Here is an 18895-nt window from a genome sequence, read left to right as displayed (position 1 = left end):
AGGTGCTTTAGACCACTGAGCCATCTCACCAGCCCCTAGGCATGTCTTATAAAATTTATTTTTTATTGAAATATATTTCTTTTAAAAAAAATTTTTTTTGAAATATATTTCAATAAAAGGCCATTGTCTGTTGAAGGTGTTTCAAAGTAGATAGGTTCCTTCTAATTAACCTGGTATGGGAAAATTAGGTAACTGTTGATAATTTCCTATCATACCTTTTATAATTTTTTCCATTTATAATTTAGCAGTTAAACTGATCAGAGAAAATAACTCAAAAGATGGCAACACCTGCACTCCAATGCAATGCTGCTCTTACTACTCCCCTTCGAAACACACCCACTGCCCTAAGAGATCTAGCTCTCCACTGCCTAGGAATTACTGTGTAGGCCATTTGAGTAATCAATAAAATGAGCCTGGCAAATCATTAGTGTAACAATCATTTCATAATCTCCTCAAATGCCCAGACATTCTGACCTCGGCAACTGAAAATTGTCTATAGATTTGTATGAAGCCAGTCACCTTTTCTGAGTTAGCAGAGCTAGTTTTCCACAAGTTGTGGTAACAAATATACTTTAGTCATTTTCAAGTGTTTTATACTAAGTTTAATAATGTTACATCCTCCTTGTAAAGCCAAAGAACTCTTATTTTTGCAACTGTATGGCTGAGGTCATCTTTTTCTTGAAGTTTTTCAAAACTACAGAGCACATTTTGTGTCCCAGGGAGAGGCTGGGCGCAGATCCTATTGATGAGCCCACAGTGAACCAAGAACAGCCCTAGGCAGAAGGATCGTGCTTACAGGGCTCCTTCTCATGTCCTTGAGGATTCACCGGCACCCTGCAGGTAGAGCTATGAAAAGGGAGGCAAGAACAAATTGCCCGAAATACCGCAGTCTTACAATTTGAATTTACACTGTTCAAGTTTCTTATTTTGATTTTTTTTTTTTTAGAACCGGGGAATGAACTCAGACCCTTGTGCATGCCAGGCAACAAGTCTCTTATCTTGAAACAATTTTAATATAAAAAACTACAGAATATACGAGTACATATTGTTTTCCAATCAGATTTTATTGGTACATTTCAGATGTACATCACATCTGTCAGAGAATTTGCACCTGTACATGATATAACTTGATTCTTTTCCCCATTCCCCTACCACCCTCCCCCTTTAATACTCTTCTCCTCCCCGTTTACAAAAACAAGCGTGCATTTGTAAAAATTTCATATGAGAATACCCAAAATAGGAAAGTCAAAGTCCTTCTAACTACCCTACAGCCCCAATTGCTTCCACAAACCTAACACAGCAAAAAGGCTTGGGAAAAGCATATGACTTTCCAAGCCTTAGTCATTATAAAATACATACAGTAGTACGGTGTGCTATGCAGAGGGAAGCGTTTTGCTTCTCTGAGTACTTAGTTTTGGTGGCGGTGCTTTACCGCTGAGCCACACCCCAGCCTTGCTTTCCTTACAGATCGTCCCATGTCACAGCACTGCAGTGCCACCTCAGTCTTTCCACCAGGTGCATGACATTCTGCAGGCTGCTTCAGTTGCTTGCGCTTCACTCACTGAGGTCACACTCACTCTATTAATGGCTGGTTAGCTCTGCTGCTGCGCATGCCCATGTGCACAACTGTGTCCAGGAAAGGCACACAGGTTGACGTCTCTGCATACGCTACATTTGCTTTAAAGCCTTCTCTGGCCATATCTTCCTTTCTGTTGCAATGCAATGAAACATTACCAGTATAAAGCTTTCTGAACAATACCTCTGACTTCATAGAGCAGATAAATAAGCCCATAAAATGAGAGCCCTACATTATCACCCATACCTTACAAATCTTTATATTCTCATCTACTTCAGTGTCTGGCACATAGCTGACGTCTGAGAAGTGCTTGTTAGATAGCAGGGAAAACTAAGGATGAAGGCATAAAATGGAAGGGTTCATATCCCAGACTTCCTGCAGTTAGAACTCAGGTTGCAAGTTGTTTAGTGAATCAAGAGCGACATGATCCCGCATTTTGTACCTCAGATCTAGAGGCCAGATATTTCATTCAAGTTTCTTAGTTTGGGAGCTAGCTAGATGTGTGAAAATGCTTACTCTACTACTCAGGTGTTTTCAAGGAACTTTATAAATAAAGGGAGAAAGAAAACACAAGAGGGCCGGGGAGACAGCTCATCGGCACAAGCGCTCGCCTGGCTAGCACAGGTTATGAATTCAATCCCTGGCAGAAAAAAACCCCAACAAAACCACAAGGGCAAGTAACAGCTCAGTGGTAGCCTGCTGGCCTAGCACACTTGACCCCTGCAACACATAAGCATCAGGTTACAGACCAAATAGGAACAGGGAAGCAGGAAACAATGGGCACAGTTGGGCTCATCTGAGACTTACAGAATGATATGAAGCTCACGTGGATGTAGAAACATACCCCTTTCCTGTGCTCACTCTCTGAAGACAGCCTTGTGGGTTGAACAGGCAAAGAAGCATACCCACCTTCGCTTGGGCACTGCAGGAAGCACTGCCTCCCAGCAGAGTCGGGAAACAAGGCACTTCTGTCCCTGAAGGTCTACAGGCGACCTGTCTGAACTTAGCACCAGGGGCCTTGGTGATGCACAGGTGAAAGCAAGGGAGGCCAGCCCCACATATCACTGCGCACAACGGCACAGAGCTCACTGCTCTTCGGGACCAGACAGGCCAGTCAGGAGTGGAATACAGTTTGGGTAACAGAAATAGAGGGCATATGAATGCAGTCATGAATCTGCTCAAAGAAAATGACTTTCCATAAGAACGTTGAAAATTTTTACTCTTAAATTTCATAATGAAGGACAAGGTTTAGTTCACAATGTAACTGATGTTCATGCTTATAAATACCCCGAGACACCAGAAAAAATCTTCGAACAAATGTTTGGCAAGCCCCCACGGGCCAGGCCCTGTGCTCCGCAATGGAGATAACACTGCACCAACGAAGAGCCAAGCCCGCCTGCCTGCCTGCCATGGCCCTGGCTCCACACGAGGGCCATGGAAACGAGCCACCAGGCCCTTACCCTGAGGTCCCTATGACATCCCACTGCCCAGCCCTGCCTCCTGGCCTCAGGGGCTAGAGCCAGCCTGTTTGTCCCCAGCTGAAATGGGTAGAAATGGCCTCCCAGGAATGTTTCCCTCTACCTTCTCCCAAAAAGGAAGGGTTTTAGCTAAAAACTTTAACCATGGCCCTGACCCAAGAGGCTTTCTGGCAGCAGGAAGCAGGGACAGGACACACCTGCTAGGGGCACAGAGCTCTGTGTGAGTCCTTGGCACAGGACTGGCCTGACCCCCTTTGCCAGAGGAAGCCAGATGCAGCTCTGACCCTTGACACAGCAGAAAGACCCTGGGAGCCAGCAACTGACAGCACAAGGAGAACTAGGATTTTCTGATTGGTATACATTACGCAACCCCAAGTTTATGCATATGAAGAAACTACCGCTAAAGAGCCAGAGGCAAGTCTGGGACAACAAGGATTTGTCATTTGGGTATGGTACTCTGGAAACTTCTTCCTTTGCACAGAAAAAGGATGTGTGAGCTGGAAGCCATATGCTGACCACCACGGAACATGCCTCATTTGTGGCGAAACCAACCTAGGATGAAAGAGAAGGCTTTCATTTTGTGTATTGGAGGGGAAAAAGTAAAACACTGAAGACACCACTTATGTTAACCAACTCCTGAAGGAAAGCAGCCACTTGCTATTAACACCACAGGAAGAGCTCAGCATCACTGGCATCATTTGGGGGCAAAGGGGCAGAAGTGTTTGTTGATTATAAAGTTGATCCACCTAGGACCAGTCCAGTGACTTCAGGTGCATCTGGCTAAACAAGCCTGCCAGAGAACTGATGCTGAACTACTTCACAGCAGTGAGAACCGTTCATTAGAGCAGCAGGAGCACAAAGCTCAGGGGCCTCCAGAAATAACAGGGACAGAGGGAAGCGATGAGACGCTGTGTGCTCACCATGGCCTCAAAAGGGAATGGGTGTCAAACGGGGGAGCCACGCTGTCCTGATCTAACATCACATGTGGTGGGGTGATACATGCCTGGAATCCCAGCACTGGGGAGGCTGAGGCAGGAGCATCACCACAAGTTCAAAGCCAGCATGGGCAACAGTGAATTCAAGGCCAGCCTAGACTACATAGTGAGACCCTAGCTTAAAAAGAAAAAATCCAAAAACAAATAAACAAACCCATCACATGCCTAAACTCACATTAGGCCTTGCTTTCTGGTGTCTGTCCCCCAGGTTCCTTTGAATCCAGTGTTTCATGCTTGAGATGGAAGCTGTCTAGCTTCTGAATATCTTCTGTAAGGCCATTTTTAAGATCCTCATTGTTTCGCAGAAATTCCTTCACCACTTCTAGTCTACTTGAGATCTGCAAGAGGAGAGCATACAAAGCACTCTAGGACCACTGTTAGAGCAGGTTTCTAATTCCAGTGCAAAGCTTACGCTGCAGGCTGGCTCCTGGGGTGGGCAGGGTGGTGTGTGGTAGAGCCCGGGCTTACCACGCACAAGGCCCTGGTCCCACCCCAGCACACCCCACCCACGCGTAGACTGGCCCCTGCTCATGTATCTCCCACGAGACAGAAACCTTGTCTTACAGGCTTCTGGCCACATAATAGGTTTAGGTTTGAAAAACAAAATCGGCCATTTAGAACAAGGCAGTCTCTACTCAAACCAAAGATGACCCAAGACAGTGGCTCTGAGACCACACAAGGGGAAGGAAGCTACTTGTCTTCTGAAATTCTTTTTGCTTTAAAAATTGCCTGCATTTATATAAAGGGGTTTGAGGGTTTATATGTACATAAGTGTACACATACATAAATGAAGCCCTTTCTCTTTTGGGCTTGCCCATTTGTTACTGCTACATATATATTCACACTTATAAAATTAATACTAATAAATGTGCAGGCAAAAAACTGAAAATCAAAAAGGTAAAAATTAGGTCTTCTTCTCAACCCTGTCCCTAGTCACACAGCTCCTGGCCTCAGAGGGGAACATGATGATCCACTCTAGTGCTTCTTCCCAAGGGACGTCATGTATTTATTTTATATTTTTCACACATTTATATGCAAGCACATCTCTGGACTTTTTTTGACATTTACAAAAATACAAATGACACTGTAGTGTGTGTTGCTCCTCAACGCATCTCTCGACGGGAGATGATCAAGAGTAGCCTTGTTGCAATTTAATGGCTGAAGAGCACTTCACTTACGGATGCTTCAGTGGTTACCACGTTTCAAACCTTCTGCTCTAATAATGCTGCAGTGATCAGCCTGGTCTAGTTGTCATTTTGCATAAGTGCCACCCTTGTTGTGGGGTCTGTTTTTAGTTAGAAGTGGAAGGCAGTTCTAATTCGGATCCAGCTTTGTATTTTAATAGTCTCTGCCCAAACTGCCACATAGAGATCACACTCTGAGCTCTCCGAGCAACATCACTCTCAACAGTCACACCATGTCAGCATGGAACAGCATGAAGTGCTTTTACTACATTTGTCCCAGAATGCCTCACAGGTCCCTGTGCTACATTTGGAGTATGTTTTTCTGTAGAAGACCCCCAACCCCAAGCTAAGGCCAGATTCTCTAAAATGAGGGAAGAATAGTGCAGTGCCCTACCCCAATGGACACTTATACTCTAAAAAGGGATGTGTCCATTCCTTCATGGTACAGGTGAGGCAAAGCCTCAGTCAGCACTTGAGCTACTGCGCTAAGTGACTTTAGCAGCCAGACGCTGGCTCTCAGGGGAGGAAGAGAGGGGCAGGCTGCAGAGGCTGTGCCCAGGACCGCTAGGGAATGCAGGGAGAGACAGGTAGGTGTTGAGGACAGGGATGCAGACTGCTCAGTAAGGTAGAGTGGAGTTTCCCTCTTCAGATGTAGTTCCAGGGCTTCCGGCTGGCCCCGTGCTCCTGTGAAATGCCTGGGCTTTGAGGAATAATGTGGAAGCCGTGGAAATGTGAAAGGAAGCCCACATGAAGGGCCGCATCCACAGCATGCATCAATAACCAGGCGCGCTGCAGAGCTCTGCTACACACGTCTGGTGGCCCTGCGGCGCTACCCAAGGCCCAGTGGCCCTGGCTGGCCCCGCTTCTGGGACTTGTGGCCTGTTCCCAGCCCGGGTCACCTGGCAGCAGGAGCCATGCTCCCTGTGCTGTCCCCCAACCCTCCCCACAGACCCTCAGAACTGCTCTGCTCCAGCCCACATAGTTCCTGCCCTCTTGCTCCTCCCCACCAGCTGCTCCACTTCTCTCTTCCATTCAACCCCCTTGCCCCACTCCTCACTCTTTCCAATAGGAAGCAGAGCCTTGCAATTCACCTTTTCCCTTGGTGCAAAACAAGAAACAGGATCAATGTGCTCAAGAGGTGTTCACGGCTTGGGAGTGACACAATCAAAGCAGGCTTTTAAGACATAATTATTGGGGGCTGTGGACGTAGCTTAGCAGTAGAGAACAGTACTGTACTGTGAAGCCCTGGGTTCCATCCCTAGCCCTGAAAAAATTAGTAAATAACAAAAAATTAAGAACAAGAAGAGCTAGGTGTCGTAGCACATACCTGTTATCCCAGCACTTTGGAAGGTTGGGAGGATGAGGCAAAAGAACCACAGCAAGGTGAAGACCAACCTGGGCTACTCAGTGAGTTCAAGGCCGCCTATACTACATAGGGAGACCCTGTCTCAAAAAACAAAAAACAAAAAACGTTAAGACTGGGCGTGGTGGCCTGCGCCTGTAATCCCAAAGCTTGGAAGAGGGAAAACTGGAGGATCACTAGGAGTCTGATCTGTGGAGTGAGACCCTGGAGACCCTGTACTAAATACATTTTTAAAAAACCCCAAAAACAGAAGGATGAGCTTGTGCTCATTGATACGTAAAGGAGGAAGAGAAGTACAGATGAAAAACAGAAAATACTTGAAAAATTATGATCTGTAACCACACAGTCCTGGGACACTGAAGCCCAGCGCTGTCGTTTCACAACTCTGTGACTGTGATCAGGACATGTGACCTCTTAGAGCTCTTGGACTCCCAGGTTTACAGATTAAGAATGATACTAACACCATCCAGAAGTCTTGGGGAGGGGACTGGAAATGATGTACCAAGAACACTCAGCACTGGCCCAGGACATCCCTTCCTTCCGACGTTTCTTTCATAAACGTTTACTGAGTCAGTCCGATACATCGAGTCTACTGGTCTAGTGAGAAAAGGCTGGGCACTTACTTGCCTCTTCCAGCCACTAACGCCAAAGCTTAAGGCTGCGCCTCCCCTCTGGTCCCTCTTCTCTCTGAGCCCTCTTTCACCAACACATGGCACCTCCCCAGCACTACACTTTTCCCTGGCAGCCCCCTGCCCCCCACCTCCTCTATGCAGTGGCCTCCTATCCCATGTCGCTGCTTTCATCTATCTCCAACCCAACCTCACCCATCCTCAATACCATTTGGCTCCTCTGGTCCTGTCACTGTCACTTGCTAAGGACTATTATGAGGTTCCAACCTCCAGACTAAGCCTAGGTCCTTCTGGAGGTCTGTGCGGCCCAGCAGGACCCACATGTTTTCCCTTGGCTTCTGACCTCACCCAGGACGGCGTTACCTGCCTCTCCTCTAGCCAGGCTGCTGAGCTTGGGGGACCCCTACCTCTGTGCCCCTTCTCCACATGCACACAGAACCAAGAACTGCCACCACCCTGAGCACACAAGCACTAGCTCCCAACTCTGCTGCCCCGATCCCCTTCCTCCGCTGAGGCATCTCTCTTCCTCTTCTGCCCACACCATCCCCATGCCATGCTTGCTCGCGTCCACGTCTTTCCTACAAGGTCTTCCACTGTCGTTTGCTGATGCATGCCAATATCCCAGAATGGTGCCTGGCCAGTAGGTGCTCAATAAATTATTTCCAGATTATTGCAAATAAGGTGTCATTTTCTGTCCTTTCCTTGATGTCACTGCCCCTTCTAAGCTTCGCTGTGGACCTCTGGAAGGTGGTTCCTTTGCCAGGGTTTAAGAGAACAGCAATACAAACACTTGACATGTTTTTTAATCCTTTTGCTGCACCCAATGTCTTCTAGCTCGGATTTTATTTTTTAATTATTATATTATCACTATTATTATATTACTTTTTTTTGTCTTCTGAGACAGGGTCTCACTATGCAGTTCAGGCTGGCTATGAACTCAATATGTAGCCCAGGCTGGCCTTCAACTCATAGCAGTCCTCCTGCCTCAGCCTCCTGAGTGCTGGGGTTATAGGCAGGAATCACTATGCCTAGCTTCTAGCTGAAAATTTCAGCTTCCAGATGCTAACAGAGCTCTGAGGTCTGACAGGATCTGAGGAAGGCACTTGGGTGGCAGCTGAATGAATTCTGGGGCAAGTGGGCCCAAGCTGGGGTCACACTCCCAGTGTATCCTGAGGGTCCAAGGAACCACTATTCCCACTTGGGCCCAGGGAGAAAAGCATCTTAGGATCTCTGCTATGTACGTGCAGTACAAGTGAATGCATGCTCCTTTTAATATTATAGATCACTGAGGTGCATCAAGCTAACAGAAAAGAATGGAAGTGCGGTGTTCTGTGGCACGGTCTGCTGCTCCATGACGCATGTGCAGGGACTGTCACTTTGTTACCATTGTTCTCAGCTTAGCTTCCCAACCTCACCTGTACAGCTTTAACAAAGCAGAAACAGGTCTTGGATAACACAAAAAGCCCTGTGGTCATAATAGAATCATTATATTTCTTGATTCCTGATGCATAGCCTATCACTTCAAATGAGGATGCCTCTTGCCATTGGTAATATGTTTCCAGAAGCATGTTATCTTTCTTAGAAGAAACTGAGGGATACTTTTTTTTTTCCTGGTATTGGGGATCGAACTCAGGACCCTGTGCTTGTCAGGCAGGCACTTATGCTGCTGAGCTGTATCCCCAGCCAGAAGTAAATGAAATACTGGTGCATGTTATAACTGATGACATGTTCAACTGACTGAAATGTGGTCTTATTGAATCCTCTGACTTTGGAGATTAACCCTAAAGAACACGGATAACCTACATAGCACTGAACTTTCAGAAAAGGTCAAGTCCCACATACACGGAAGGCTGACCTTCAACTTCTCTGTGGTAACATGTCAGGCAAGCCCAACCTACATTCTGATCACCTGAAATACAAGCAAAAAATGCTATGGTCTGCTGAGCAGAAAGCATGAAAAATGAGACGGTATCAGCTCCCCTGGAGCCTTTGTGAGCCAGGGTCAAGCCCATTAGCCCCTATTTCCTCTCCGTACAACTGAGATAATGAGGGTTAGAAACTTACAGGTGCCACCTCCTCCGTGCAAAGCCACGGGACCCGAAACAGAGGCTCTCGCCAGCCTCACACCCCCGCCAGCACCAGCCCCCAGGCACCTCCCCTCACCTGGCCGGTCAGGAGATGGGGACAAGCTTGCCAGGTCCCTTTCTGGCACGCTACCTTCAGAATCCTGGCTCGAGCATGTCGTTAGTCACACACTGTGCTGTTGGTGACCCAAACACGAAAAGACCTACGGCTCCCACAAGAGGAGAGGGAAGCACTGAGAACTCAGCAGCAAGCCTGGACCTCGGGCTACCTGCTCTTACTCTGTCCTGCTTCTTTCTGGAAAAAGCAGAAGAAAGAAAACTGGGGTTGGTCCTAATGGCATCTAAAAATAAAGCTGGAAGATATAGCGAAGCAAAGACTCAACATTCTGAGTCATCGCATTAAGAGCCACAGCAGGCACACATAAACACCAGTGGCAGCCAGTCCAAGGGCTAACAGCTCAGCACGCTGCCAAAAACACCTAATCAGTTAACAGGCACGTGTGCTGGGAAGGAGCACAGCTTTACGAAGGAAACCCCCACTTCATGTGAAATGACCACTCCTGCTGTTTAAGGATGTAACCAGTAAAACCACTTTCTTGGCCATGGAAGGTGAAGGGACTGCTGGTGGTCTTGAATTTGAGTGCAGCCAGGGCTAGAATCTCTGAACCTCACCAGAATACAATTCTATGCCATTAGTTTCTGGTAGACCTTCCTCATAGCAAAGGTGCCTCCTGCCTCCTGTGCTCCCTATCTGGACTTGAGACTGCTGCTAGCCCGCAGGTGGCAGGAACCCTGGTGACCCTTTAGTGCTCCTCTCCCACTCTTCAAGGCTCGTGCCATGACCCAAGCAATGAGTGCAGCACTAAGTCCCATCAGCACTGACGTGTGAAGTTCCCAGTACCCAGATCCTCCTGCATGCCTGTCTTTCCTCCACACAACATGTCACCACTCGCCTGAGCTCCAAGAGTTCACTTTTTAAAAAGCGTATCTGACCTTACAGCTAGTATTTTATTTAAAACTCTGTTGGCTCCTCACTGTTTGGGGGAAGAAGGCCCGAACTCCTTGTTATGGCACAAAAAACCTTCCACACTAAGGTTCAGCTCCCACTGCCACGCTGCTACATGCACATACTTTCTGTGCTCACCTGGCCACCGTTTAGTCCCAAACTCATCTTTTTTTTTTTTTTTTGGCGGAACTGGGCATTGAACTCAGACCCTTGCGCTTGCCAGGGAAGCGCTTATTCTACTGAGCTATCTCCCTGCCCAGCCCCCCTTTTTAATGTATTTAGTACAGGGTCTCACTACATAGATAAGACTCATAGTGACTGTCCTGTTTTCAGCCTCCCAAGCGCTGGGATTACAGGCGCACCCCACCACACCCAGTCTCAGTCACCGTCTCAGTGCACCTGGCAGGGGTGGGGGTGGGGGCGGCACAGCACCCCGGGGATCAAACACCAGTCCCTGCATCTACCTAAGCAGGCACTTTTATCCGCTGAGCTATCTGGCCAGCCCTCCCAAACTCGTCCTGTGTCTTTCTAGATGCTCTTCCTTTGGCCAAGAATATCCTTCTTCCTTTGCCATTTGCCCAACCCTTACTGAATCTGTGAGTTCCAGCTCCATAGACCTCTGCAAAGCCTTTTCAGGCAATGCCTGTGACTGGCAGGCCCAGAAGCCCCCAAATCCTGATGCAGACCTTAGTCTGCTACTCCACTTTGTGGCATAGTTAGGCCCTCAAATGCTTGCTGATCGAATGGAAATGTTTACTGAGATCTAACATTAATCAGTGCCAAAAAAACCACTAACTTGTGGAAATTATATGAAAAACTGTCCTCCCTCTCTGGCATCTGGCTTGCCTCACAGAGAGGATGGAACCTTCCCTTTACCTCTTCAGGCGGCACCTCTTGGGCTTCAGCTAGAAGGTACAGCTCTTGAAGCTTCTCCTTCAGTAATTCCATTTCGATCTCATTGACTTGGCTCACACTCAGGTAACTTCCTACTTCGCTTTCACACCCATCAGGCTGGTCCCCCTCAGGGATGTGGACAGTCCAGTCAGATATCAACAGCTGGAAGGTGACCACACAACATATGAACTCATTTATCTATTTAGTTTAACCTTTGGGGTCTTTTTGGTGCCGGTGCCAGGGATGGAACCCAGGGCTTCGCGCATGCTAGGCAAGTACCTGATCACTGGCCCACACCTCCAGGCCACTGAACTCGTTTCCCCTTTCCCCTGTTTACTTTCTAAAATTTAGGTCTGCGCTAGAGATGGAGCTCAGTGGTAGAGTACTTGCCTAGCATGCACAAGGCCCTGGATTCCTTCCCCAGTACCACAAGAACTGAAATAAAACAAAAGTTAGTTTAAATTTAATAAATGTCAAATCCTAAATGAGTGAGTGAGTGTGGTTGGTTCTGACCCCTTCTGTATGCCAGAACTGCTAAATGTGATTTACCTGTTCTATTCTGGAATACACCTCCACAATCTCTGGGATATTCTTGAATTCATTCAGAAAAGTTTGTATCTTCATCTGAAAATCCAGAAGCCATGTAGATGATACTTTCATCTCTGAAGAGTGCATGAGCTCATTACGGCACTTTATCACCTAAAGAGAAAAGACTTCAAAGTCAACAGGGTAAAGAGATCTCATGGCTCAAAGAGAAAAATTACAAAGGCTCTGATAATTAAAAACCCAACAAGCATGGTCTCCACATAAGAAGGGACAGACCTTCCTTGGAGCCCTGTGCAGAACCCGGCAGGTGCCCGATCAGCGCAGAGGACAGCACAGCCCTGCAGCCCTCAAGGCACATCTGCTTCAGTTCATTCTGTCGGGAGAGCACACATCCAAGAGTGAAGTCCTCGGGTCACGTCAAAAATGCCTCCAAAGGTCACACATGACTTGGGTTAAAGCTGGCCCCATTCAACAGCAGGGAAACAGGGAGAGATGACAGTGGAACAAACTGGAGAATGAATTGCCTATCTAAAACAGTGGCCTCTACAAATGAGTAGCCTCTTGCCATGAGCCCAGTGTCACCAGGCCTTCTAATTTTTTAAGGAAAGCTGGAAATTCAGAATTTTTAAAATGTGGGTTCTTGTTTGCTTTGTTTTTCACAGCACTCGGGACTGACCCAGGGCTTCATATGTTAGGGAAGTACTCTATCACTTACTCCACAGCCAGCCCTTTTGCATTTTTACTTTCAACAAGGTCTTGGTAAGTTGCCCAGGCTGGCCTTAAACTTGTGCTCCTCTTCCTCAGGCATGTGCTGCCATGCCCAGTTCAAAAAATGTAAAAAGCCACGCAGGACAAACAAAACATGACTGCAAGCCAGATTTTGGTCATAAGACTCCGGGAACAAAAAGATCAAAATCAGGCAAAGATGAGTGGCTCTGCCTTTTCCCTTTCCTAAGCTGTTGGAACAAGTTTCCAAGCAGTCCACAAGGTTCTGATATCACCTGTGGTGCCTGGGTCAAGACTTGGGGAGATGATCGACCCCCTTTCACACAAGTCATTCACTAACCAGAAAGTTATAGTTTAGATCTAGAATGTCCCTCCGAAACTGTGTCAGAGGTGGAGCTGCTGGAGGCCAACTGGGTCAAGGGGGGGCTACATTGTACTCATCCCTGGATCCATCCACTAAGGAGTTCCATAGCTAAGCTGCGGTCGGTCGGGAGGTGGGCCGGCTTAGAGGCGGGTCACTGGGGGCGGGCGTGACCTGGGAGGGTGGCTCTCCCTCCCTGGCTTCTCCCTTCTCTCTGCTTCCCAGCCGCACAGTGCAAGCACCTTTTCCTTTGCTGTTCGCCCGGCCATGGTGTTTCTGCCTTGGAGCCAGCTATGGACGACGAGGGACAGAGACTTCTAAAACCGTGAGCCCAACTAAACCTATTCCCTTTCAGTTGTGGGTGTTGAGTTGGGTATTTTGTGGCAGTAAAGAGAAACTGAGACAGTAAGAAATACAAATAGGTTTGCAACTCGCTGTAGCCCTAAAACCGTGCATACAGCAGGCTATTTCACATTTTTCCAAATCTCTTAACTGAAAACAGCCTGTCAAAGAGCACGCATATTAGCTCTGGGTACACCCGCAGGCTGAAGGAGACAATACAAAAATGTTTTAGAAATTGTTGGAATGCCAGAAGTCAGGTCAAGGGAGTTTTGCCAACATGGAAATCACAATGAAAGAAAGTCAATTTTCACCTATATTTTAAGAAAAACAGTGCTATCACATGTTATATAATTTACAGTCTTCTACCTTCTTGGCCAAATGAAAGAGGTTGATATTAACCACTGCGATATGTCTTAGTCTCAGTGAAGTCACTGAGGATTCTTTTGGCAAATATACAGTATTTTCTCTATATATGATAAATAATGAAAGAATGCTTCGATGACCATCAAAGTAATAAATACGTGCTATTCTCTGGTGAACCAGCAAAAAATCTAAATCTCCCAAAATATCTCACAAGCATAGTGATCTATTCTGACAATGTTATCCATTAGTCAATGGATACCCAGTACTCGTATTTTCTTCAGTTCTATATCGTCTGGTCTTGCCACCATTAGCCACTGAGATTTGCTAGGGCAGGATTCTGTCTGGAATACAATGGAGAGGATGGTGCATTCTGTTGTTTGTTTTTTCTGGTGCTGGGCACGGAACCCAGGGGCCTCACGCATGCTAGACAAGAGCTCTACTGCTCAGCTACATCTCCAGCTATATATATCTTAGCTTCTGTTTATGGCAGAATAGGGAAGAGAAATCCAAGTTGCATATATTTCAATGGTAAACTGCATGGTAACAAGTCACCAGGAAATTTCACTTAGGAAGAAGGAAATGGTTAGCTGGCCCAATGATGCCAACTTTGGACCTCAGCCTAACTTTCTTTGTACACTGCTGTTCTGGGGAGTAATGTATGTCTACATGGCTGGCTTAGTGTCACGGGGTGGCTCTCACTGCTGGTCTTCCCAGCACTGACCTGACTGACTCAGTGTATGATTTTGAATCTGATGGTTCTTACCTCTATGACTTTCTTTCGATCAACCACGAAGTGATCGCAGGAGTTGATAAAACTTAAAAGAGCAACTGCATCACATTCCTCAGGTCCTCGTTTGTCTGTCAGTCCTCGGGGCATGAAGGCCTGTAGTGGGGGAGGGAAGAGGGGCACCTGAGTCTCCTCCAACTCTGGGAGGAGAAGCAGTTACTCGCCTATTTCCCAAATGATGACTGAAACTCTTTCACACCCTGAGGTTTCCAGTGAGAGCTTCACAGATTCAATATACAAGTGGGGAAACAATATCACAGCTAAGGCCTTGGCCAAGGGCAATAACTAAAGAGCTCAGCTATTCCTCTACCATTAGGTACACCTGATATAATTGGTCTTCTGCTCTATTTTGATGGCATGTAAGCAGAATAAAGATTCTTTTGCATATTGATATTTCAATGGCTGGGTTGCGAAGATTTAAAAATAAGTTACTCCAAAGTGGATGCTTGCTCAGTGACTTAAGAAAGCATGTGGCAGCATGAAGAACCTGGGTTTTACAGTGTGACAGTGCAAAATCCAAATGCCAGCTTGGCCCCTGAACAGCTATGTGACCCTAGGTGAGCTGCTTCTCCTCAAGACTCATCAGTAAATGGGATAACACTTTGAAGGCTATCGTGAGATTTCAGTATGTCAATGTATGCAGGGCATGAGTACAGTGCCCAGCACATGCTACTCAATAGATCACAAATGCTGCCGATGGTGGTGTCAATGACGTGAGCAGAAGCCACCAAGGAGCTGCAGACGGAAGCCTGGGATTTCCGATACAATGCACACATGAAGGCCTTGTCTTAGCACAGTCTTGCTTTTAGTGGGATTTTACAGCTTGGGCCACAAAAATGGTGTTATACCAAGACTCAGGCATATTTCTTTCCTGAAATGTTTCCAAGCTTCCATCTCAACACAACTTTTCCAGGCAAAGAGTCTCAAGGGTACCTTCTTGCCAAGGGAAAGGAACACATGACACATGAAAAATGACTATCAATAAGAATGTTAACTAAGAGATCTGTTGCGCTGAAAACAAATGCATTTTCAGTACACAGGCAACTCTGCTGCCTCCTACAGTGCTGCTTATGCTGGTATTCTTTTATTTATTCACTTTTGATATTTTTGGGAAGGGTCTACAGCGTGTTCAGGGTCTCACTACTAGATTGGACTCATAGTGATCCTCCTGTTTTCAGCCTCCCAAGAGCTGGGATTACAGGTGCGTGCCACCATGCCCAGTCTCTGTGCTGGTATTCTGAAAATGCTGGTGCTGCCTGCCAATGTTCCTCTGGGGTCACAGCAATTATCTCCCCAATGGCTGGGCAATCAGACACCTGAGTCACACATAGCTAAGGAGTTTGTGCACATTAAATGGCTCCTACAAAAGGTCCAGTAGGGGCCCGTCAGATAGCTCAGCAGACTAAAGTACCTGCTTAGGCAGAGCGTAGTAGCCAGGATTCGATCCCCAGTAACTGAGACTGGGTATGGTGGCCCGCACCTGTAATTCCAGCTCTTGGGAGTCTGATTTGTGTAGCGAGACCCTATACTAAATACATTTTTAAAAAGGTTCAGCAGTCAGTACTATCTTTCCATGTCTTAACAGGCAGGGACAGAGCAACTCGAAAAGTCATCTATTATGGATGCTATAAAGGAAACAAAGAAGCCAACTAACTTATTGAGACAAACTAGTGCAATGCAATGAAAGAAAAGAAACTTTAAGCCAGCTGTTGCAGAGAGGAAGATGGAATGTTAAGAAGGGGTCTTAGCCTGACTCTAAGTCAGGCCAAGTGTTGCCTTTTGCACTGTGAAGGGGAACCTGCTTGGCATTTTTTACAGATTGGAAGAGGTCTCTTCCAGTTTTACAGTTTTACTTTCATTATTTAGGCACTAGAAGCCAACAGGGAGGCTCTGCTACCTCCTTGCAGTGAAAGCAGTTTCTTAAACATTACATTGTATGATGCTTGTCCTAAAACAGTCTCAGAATTCTCTGAATCTATTACCCTTCTGCAAAACGAGTTCTGTTTCTACCTGTGGGTATACCGTCCCTTTTTTCATATAGGTAACCAAGCGTGGTACATGTGAATCTTTCTAGAGTCACAGACTTCCACTTTCTGCTGTCTAAAGGCACACACTCCCAGCTCCAGATTTTAGGGTGCCTGGCTCTCTTTTGAAGGCCTGCACTCGAGTTCTTCATGCATGCATTTAAAAAATTTGGCCTAACAAATTCCTTTATGCCTCTAATAATACTGTGTACCACCATGGTCCCTACAGTGAGCACGCAATGCTAAGAAGCAGGTGCTACTACCACTGCCCACACTCTGCCCACCCTCGGTGAGCAGGACAAGATGTGGGGGCAAAGTCACTGGGCTAGAATCAGGCTGGGCCTCACCAGCTCAGGAAGGAAGTGCTGAGTTCATTCCAAGGCTTAGGGAAGCTATGAAGGCACGGGCAAGAACAGACAGGCTTCCCATTTGCAGATGCCTTATGCTGCTGTGGGGGAGAACCAAGCAGAAGCATGTGGAGCAGCAGAGGCGGCAGGCAGGGGACCAAGGCAGAGTCCAGGGACAGGAACCAGGAGGTTCTGGCCTGAGAAGTCAGTGGTGGGAATGGGGGTTGAGTGGGGAGGCCACTTTCAACACTGGACTAAATAGCAAGTCCTGGTGAGGTAATGAAGTGGGAGGAACAGGGAAGTAGGTGGATGCGTGCACCCGGAGTCTGGAGGAAAGGGCAGGACTACCTACAAGTATTTGGCAGCCAATATTGCAAAGGCAGCATTTAAAACCACAGGCCTGGGAAAGCCAAGCGGGGAAGGAAAGGACGTCAGGCAGGCTAAAAGACCACCAGGGAGACTGCAGGAGGGGCGGGAGACAGGAAGAGACACAACCAGGCTGTCCCAAGAAGAGCAGCCAGGCAGTGCCTCAGGGCGGAGGGAAGAAAACTGAGGGTGGCAAAGGTCACCCAAGTGGTGGAGTGGCAGGGCAGAGGTCTCATGCAGGGCGCTGCAGTCCCGGAAGCGGAGGGAATGAGCGCCACCAGGCCCTGTTCCGCCCAGGCCCAGCCCTGTTCCGCAAGAGCTCTGCTGGGCGTAGCTGCAGGAGGCAGACAGCCACCAGGAAGGAGGGAAGGAGGGAGGGAGAGAGGGAGGGTCAGAGTGAAGCTTCAATTTCCCTCCCTAATTTTTTTTTTCCTTTTGTATTTAGTACAGAGTCTACAGGGTCTCACTACACAGATGGGACTCATAGTGATCCTCCTGTTTTCAGCCTCCCAAGAGCTGGGATTACAGGTGCACGCCATCATGCTGTCTTAATCTCTGTCTCAGTGCGCCCTGTAGGCATGGGGCCTGCACCCACTGCACTCTGGGGATCAAACCCCCAGTCCCTGCATCTGCCTAAGCAGGTGCTTTAATCCGTTGAGCTATCTGGCCAGTCCCTAAATTTTATTTTCTACATATTTGAGGTTTTTTTTTTTTTTTGGCAGAACCAGGGATTTAACTCAGGTCCTTGTGCTTGCCAGGGAAGCACTTATTCCACTGAGCCATCTCCCTGGCCCCTTGAGGTTTTGTTTTTTTTAAAGCTTTATCAAGATATATTGTACCCATTGAAAGTGTACAATTCAGCCACAGAACTGTACAACCACAATAGTCATTTTAGAACATTCTCATGATCCCCAAAGGAAACCCTACTATCTATTAGCTATCACTCCCATAATACTCCAGGCCCTGGCAACCATTCATCTCCTTGTCTCTACAGTCGTACCTGCTCTGGCTGGACAAATAAGCAATCACACAATAGACTACATACATAAATATGCCTAGCTCTTTCCACCTGGCATAATGATGTCAGGACTCGTTCATGTTGTGACCAGTATCAGCGCTTCATTCCTCTTTATGGCGAAATTGTTTTTCATTGTGTGGATTCTACTTGTCCTTTCATACTTCCAGCTTGTGGCTACTGGATATTGTGCTGTACTGAACATTGGTGGGCATGCTTTCGTGTGGATATAAGTCTTCATATGTCTTAGGAGTGTACCTAAAAGTAAAACTGCTGGGCTATGTGGTAACTGCCTGACCCTTTCTTTCTTATCTCTATTTTCTGTCAGTATCAGACTATGAACTCAAGGCCTTCTCAATGAGCTGCAGCCCCAGCCCCTCTACTTGCAGACAGGATCTTGTTCTAAGTGCTAAGTTGTTCATATTGGCTTTGAACTTGTGATCCTCTTGCCTCAGACTCCAAGAGTGCTGGGATTACAAGTGTGCACTACCACTTTTCTTTCTCTTTTAAAAATTAATAAACCAAGGTGAGACTTGAGCTATTTATATGGTGAGAATAAGCTTGGAGGGAGAAAGAGTAACAACCGAAGACTTGAAGTCCTTGGGCAAGTGGGAGGGGTAACACCTAACCCACAATACTAGCACACCCTCTCGCCTTTACAGCAGGGGGAAGATGGGTATACAGGCTAGTAGACTTAGCTAGATGGTAAGAAGTCCTTATCCTGAGCAACATGTGCAGTGGGGGAAAGGGGGGGAGAGAGAGGGAGGAATGGAAAGAAGGGAGGGAGAGGAAGAGAGGGGTAGGGAGGG

General features: G+C 47.1%; 1 protein-coding gene across 4 annotated transcripts in view; it reads right to left on the bottom strand.

The window, feature by feature from the left end:
- Positions 1-676: 676 nt before the first annotated feature.
- The window catches only part of CUNHXorf38 (chromosome unknown CXorf38 homolog), a 20649-nt gene continuing 2430 nt past the window's right edge, over positions 677-18895 (bottom strand). Inside the window, exons 3-8 of one of the 4 annotated variants that reach the window (XM_004645584.2) lie at positions 14311-14430; positions 11759-11908; positions 11192-11371; positions 4225-4387; positions 2384-3606; positions 677-846 (exon numbers count right to left, since the gene is read on the bottom strand). In XM_004645584.2, coding sequence (XP_004645641.1) covers positions 4226-4387; positions 11192-11371; positions 11759-11908; positions 14311-14430 — 612 coding nt within the window. In that variant the 3' untranslated portion in view covers positions 677-846; positions 2384-3606; position 4225. Of the gene's footprint in view, positions 847-2383; positions 3607-4224; positions 4388-9388; positions 9605-11191; positions 11372-11758; positions 11909-14310; positions 14431-18895 lie in introns of those variants that run through there. The other 3 variants (XM_023705898.1, XM_023705897.1, XM_023705899.1) reach the window with 3 other exon arrangements.

Source organism: Octodon degus, unplaced genomic scaffold (genome assembly GCF_000260255.1).
Source record: "Octodon degus isolate 3935 unplaced genomic scaffold, OctDeg1.0 scaffold00232, whole genome shotgun sequence".
Classification (NCBI taxonomy): domain Eukaryota; kingdom Metazoa; phylum Chordata; class Mammalia; order Rodentia; family Octodontidae; genus Octodon; species Octodon degus.
The sequence above is the reverse complement of the archived record's forward strand: the minus strand, read 5'-3'. Positions and strand labels throughout refer to the sequence as shown.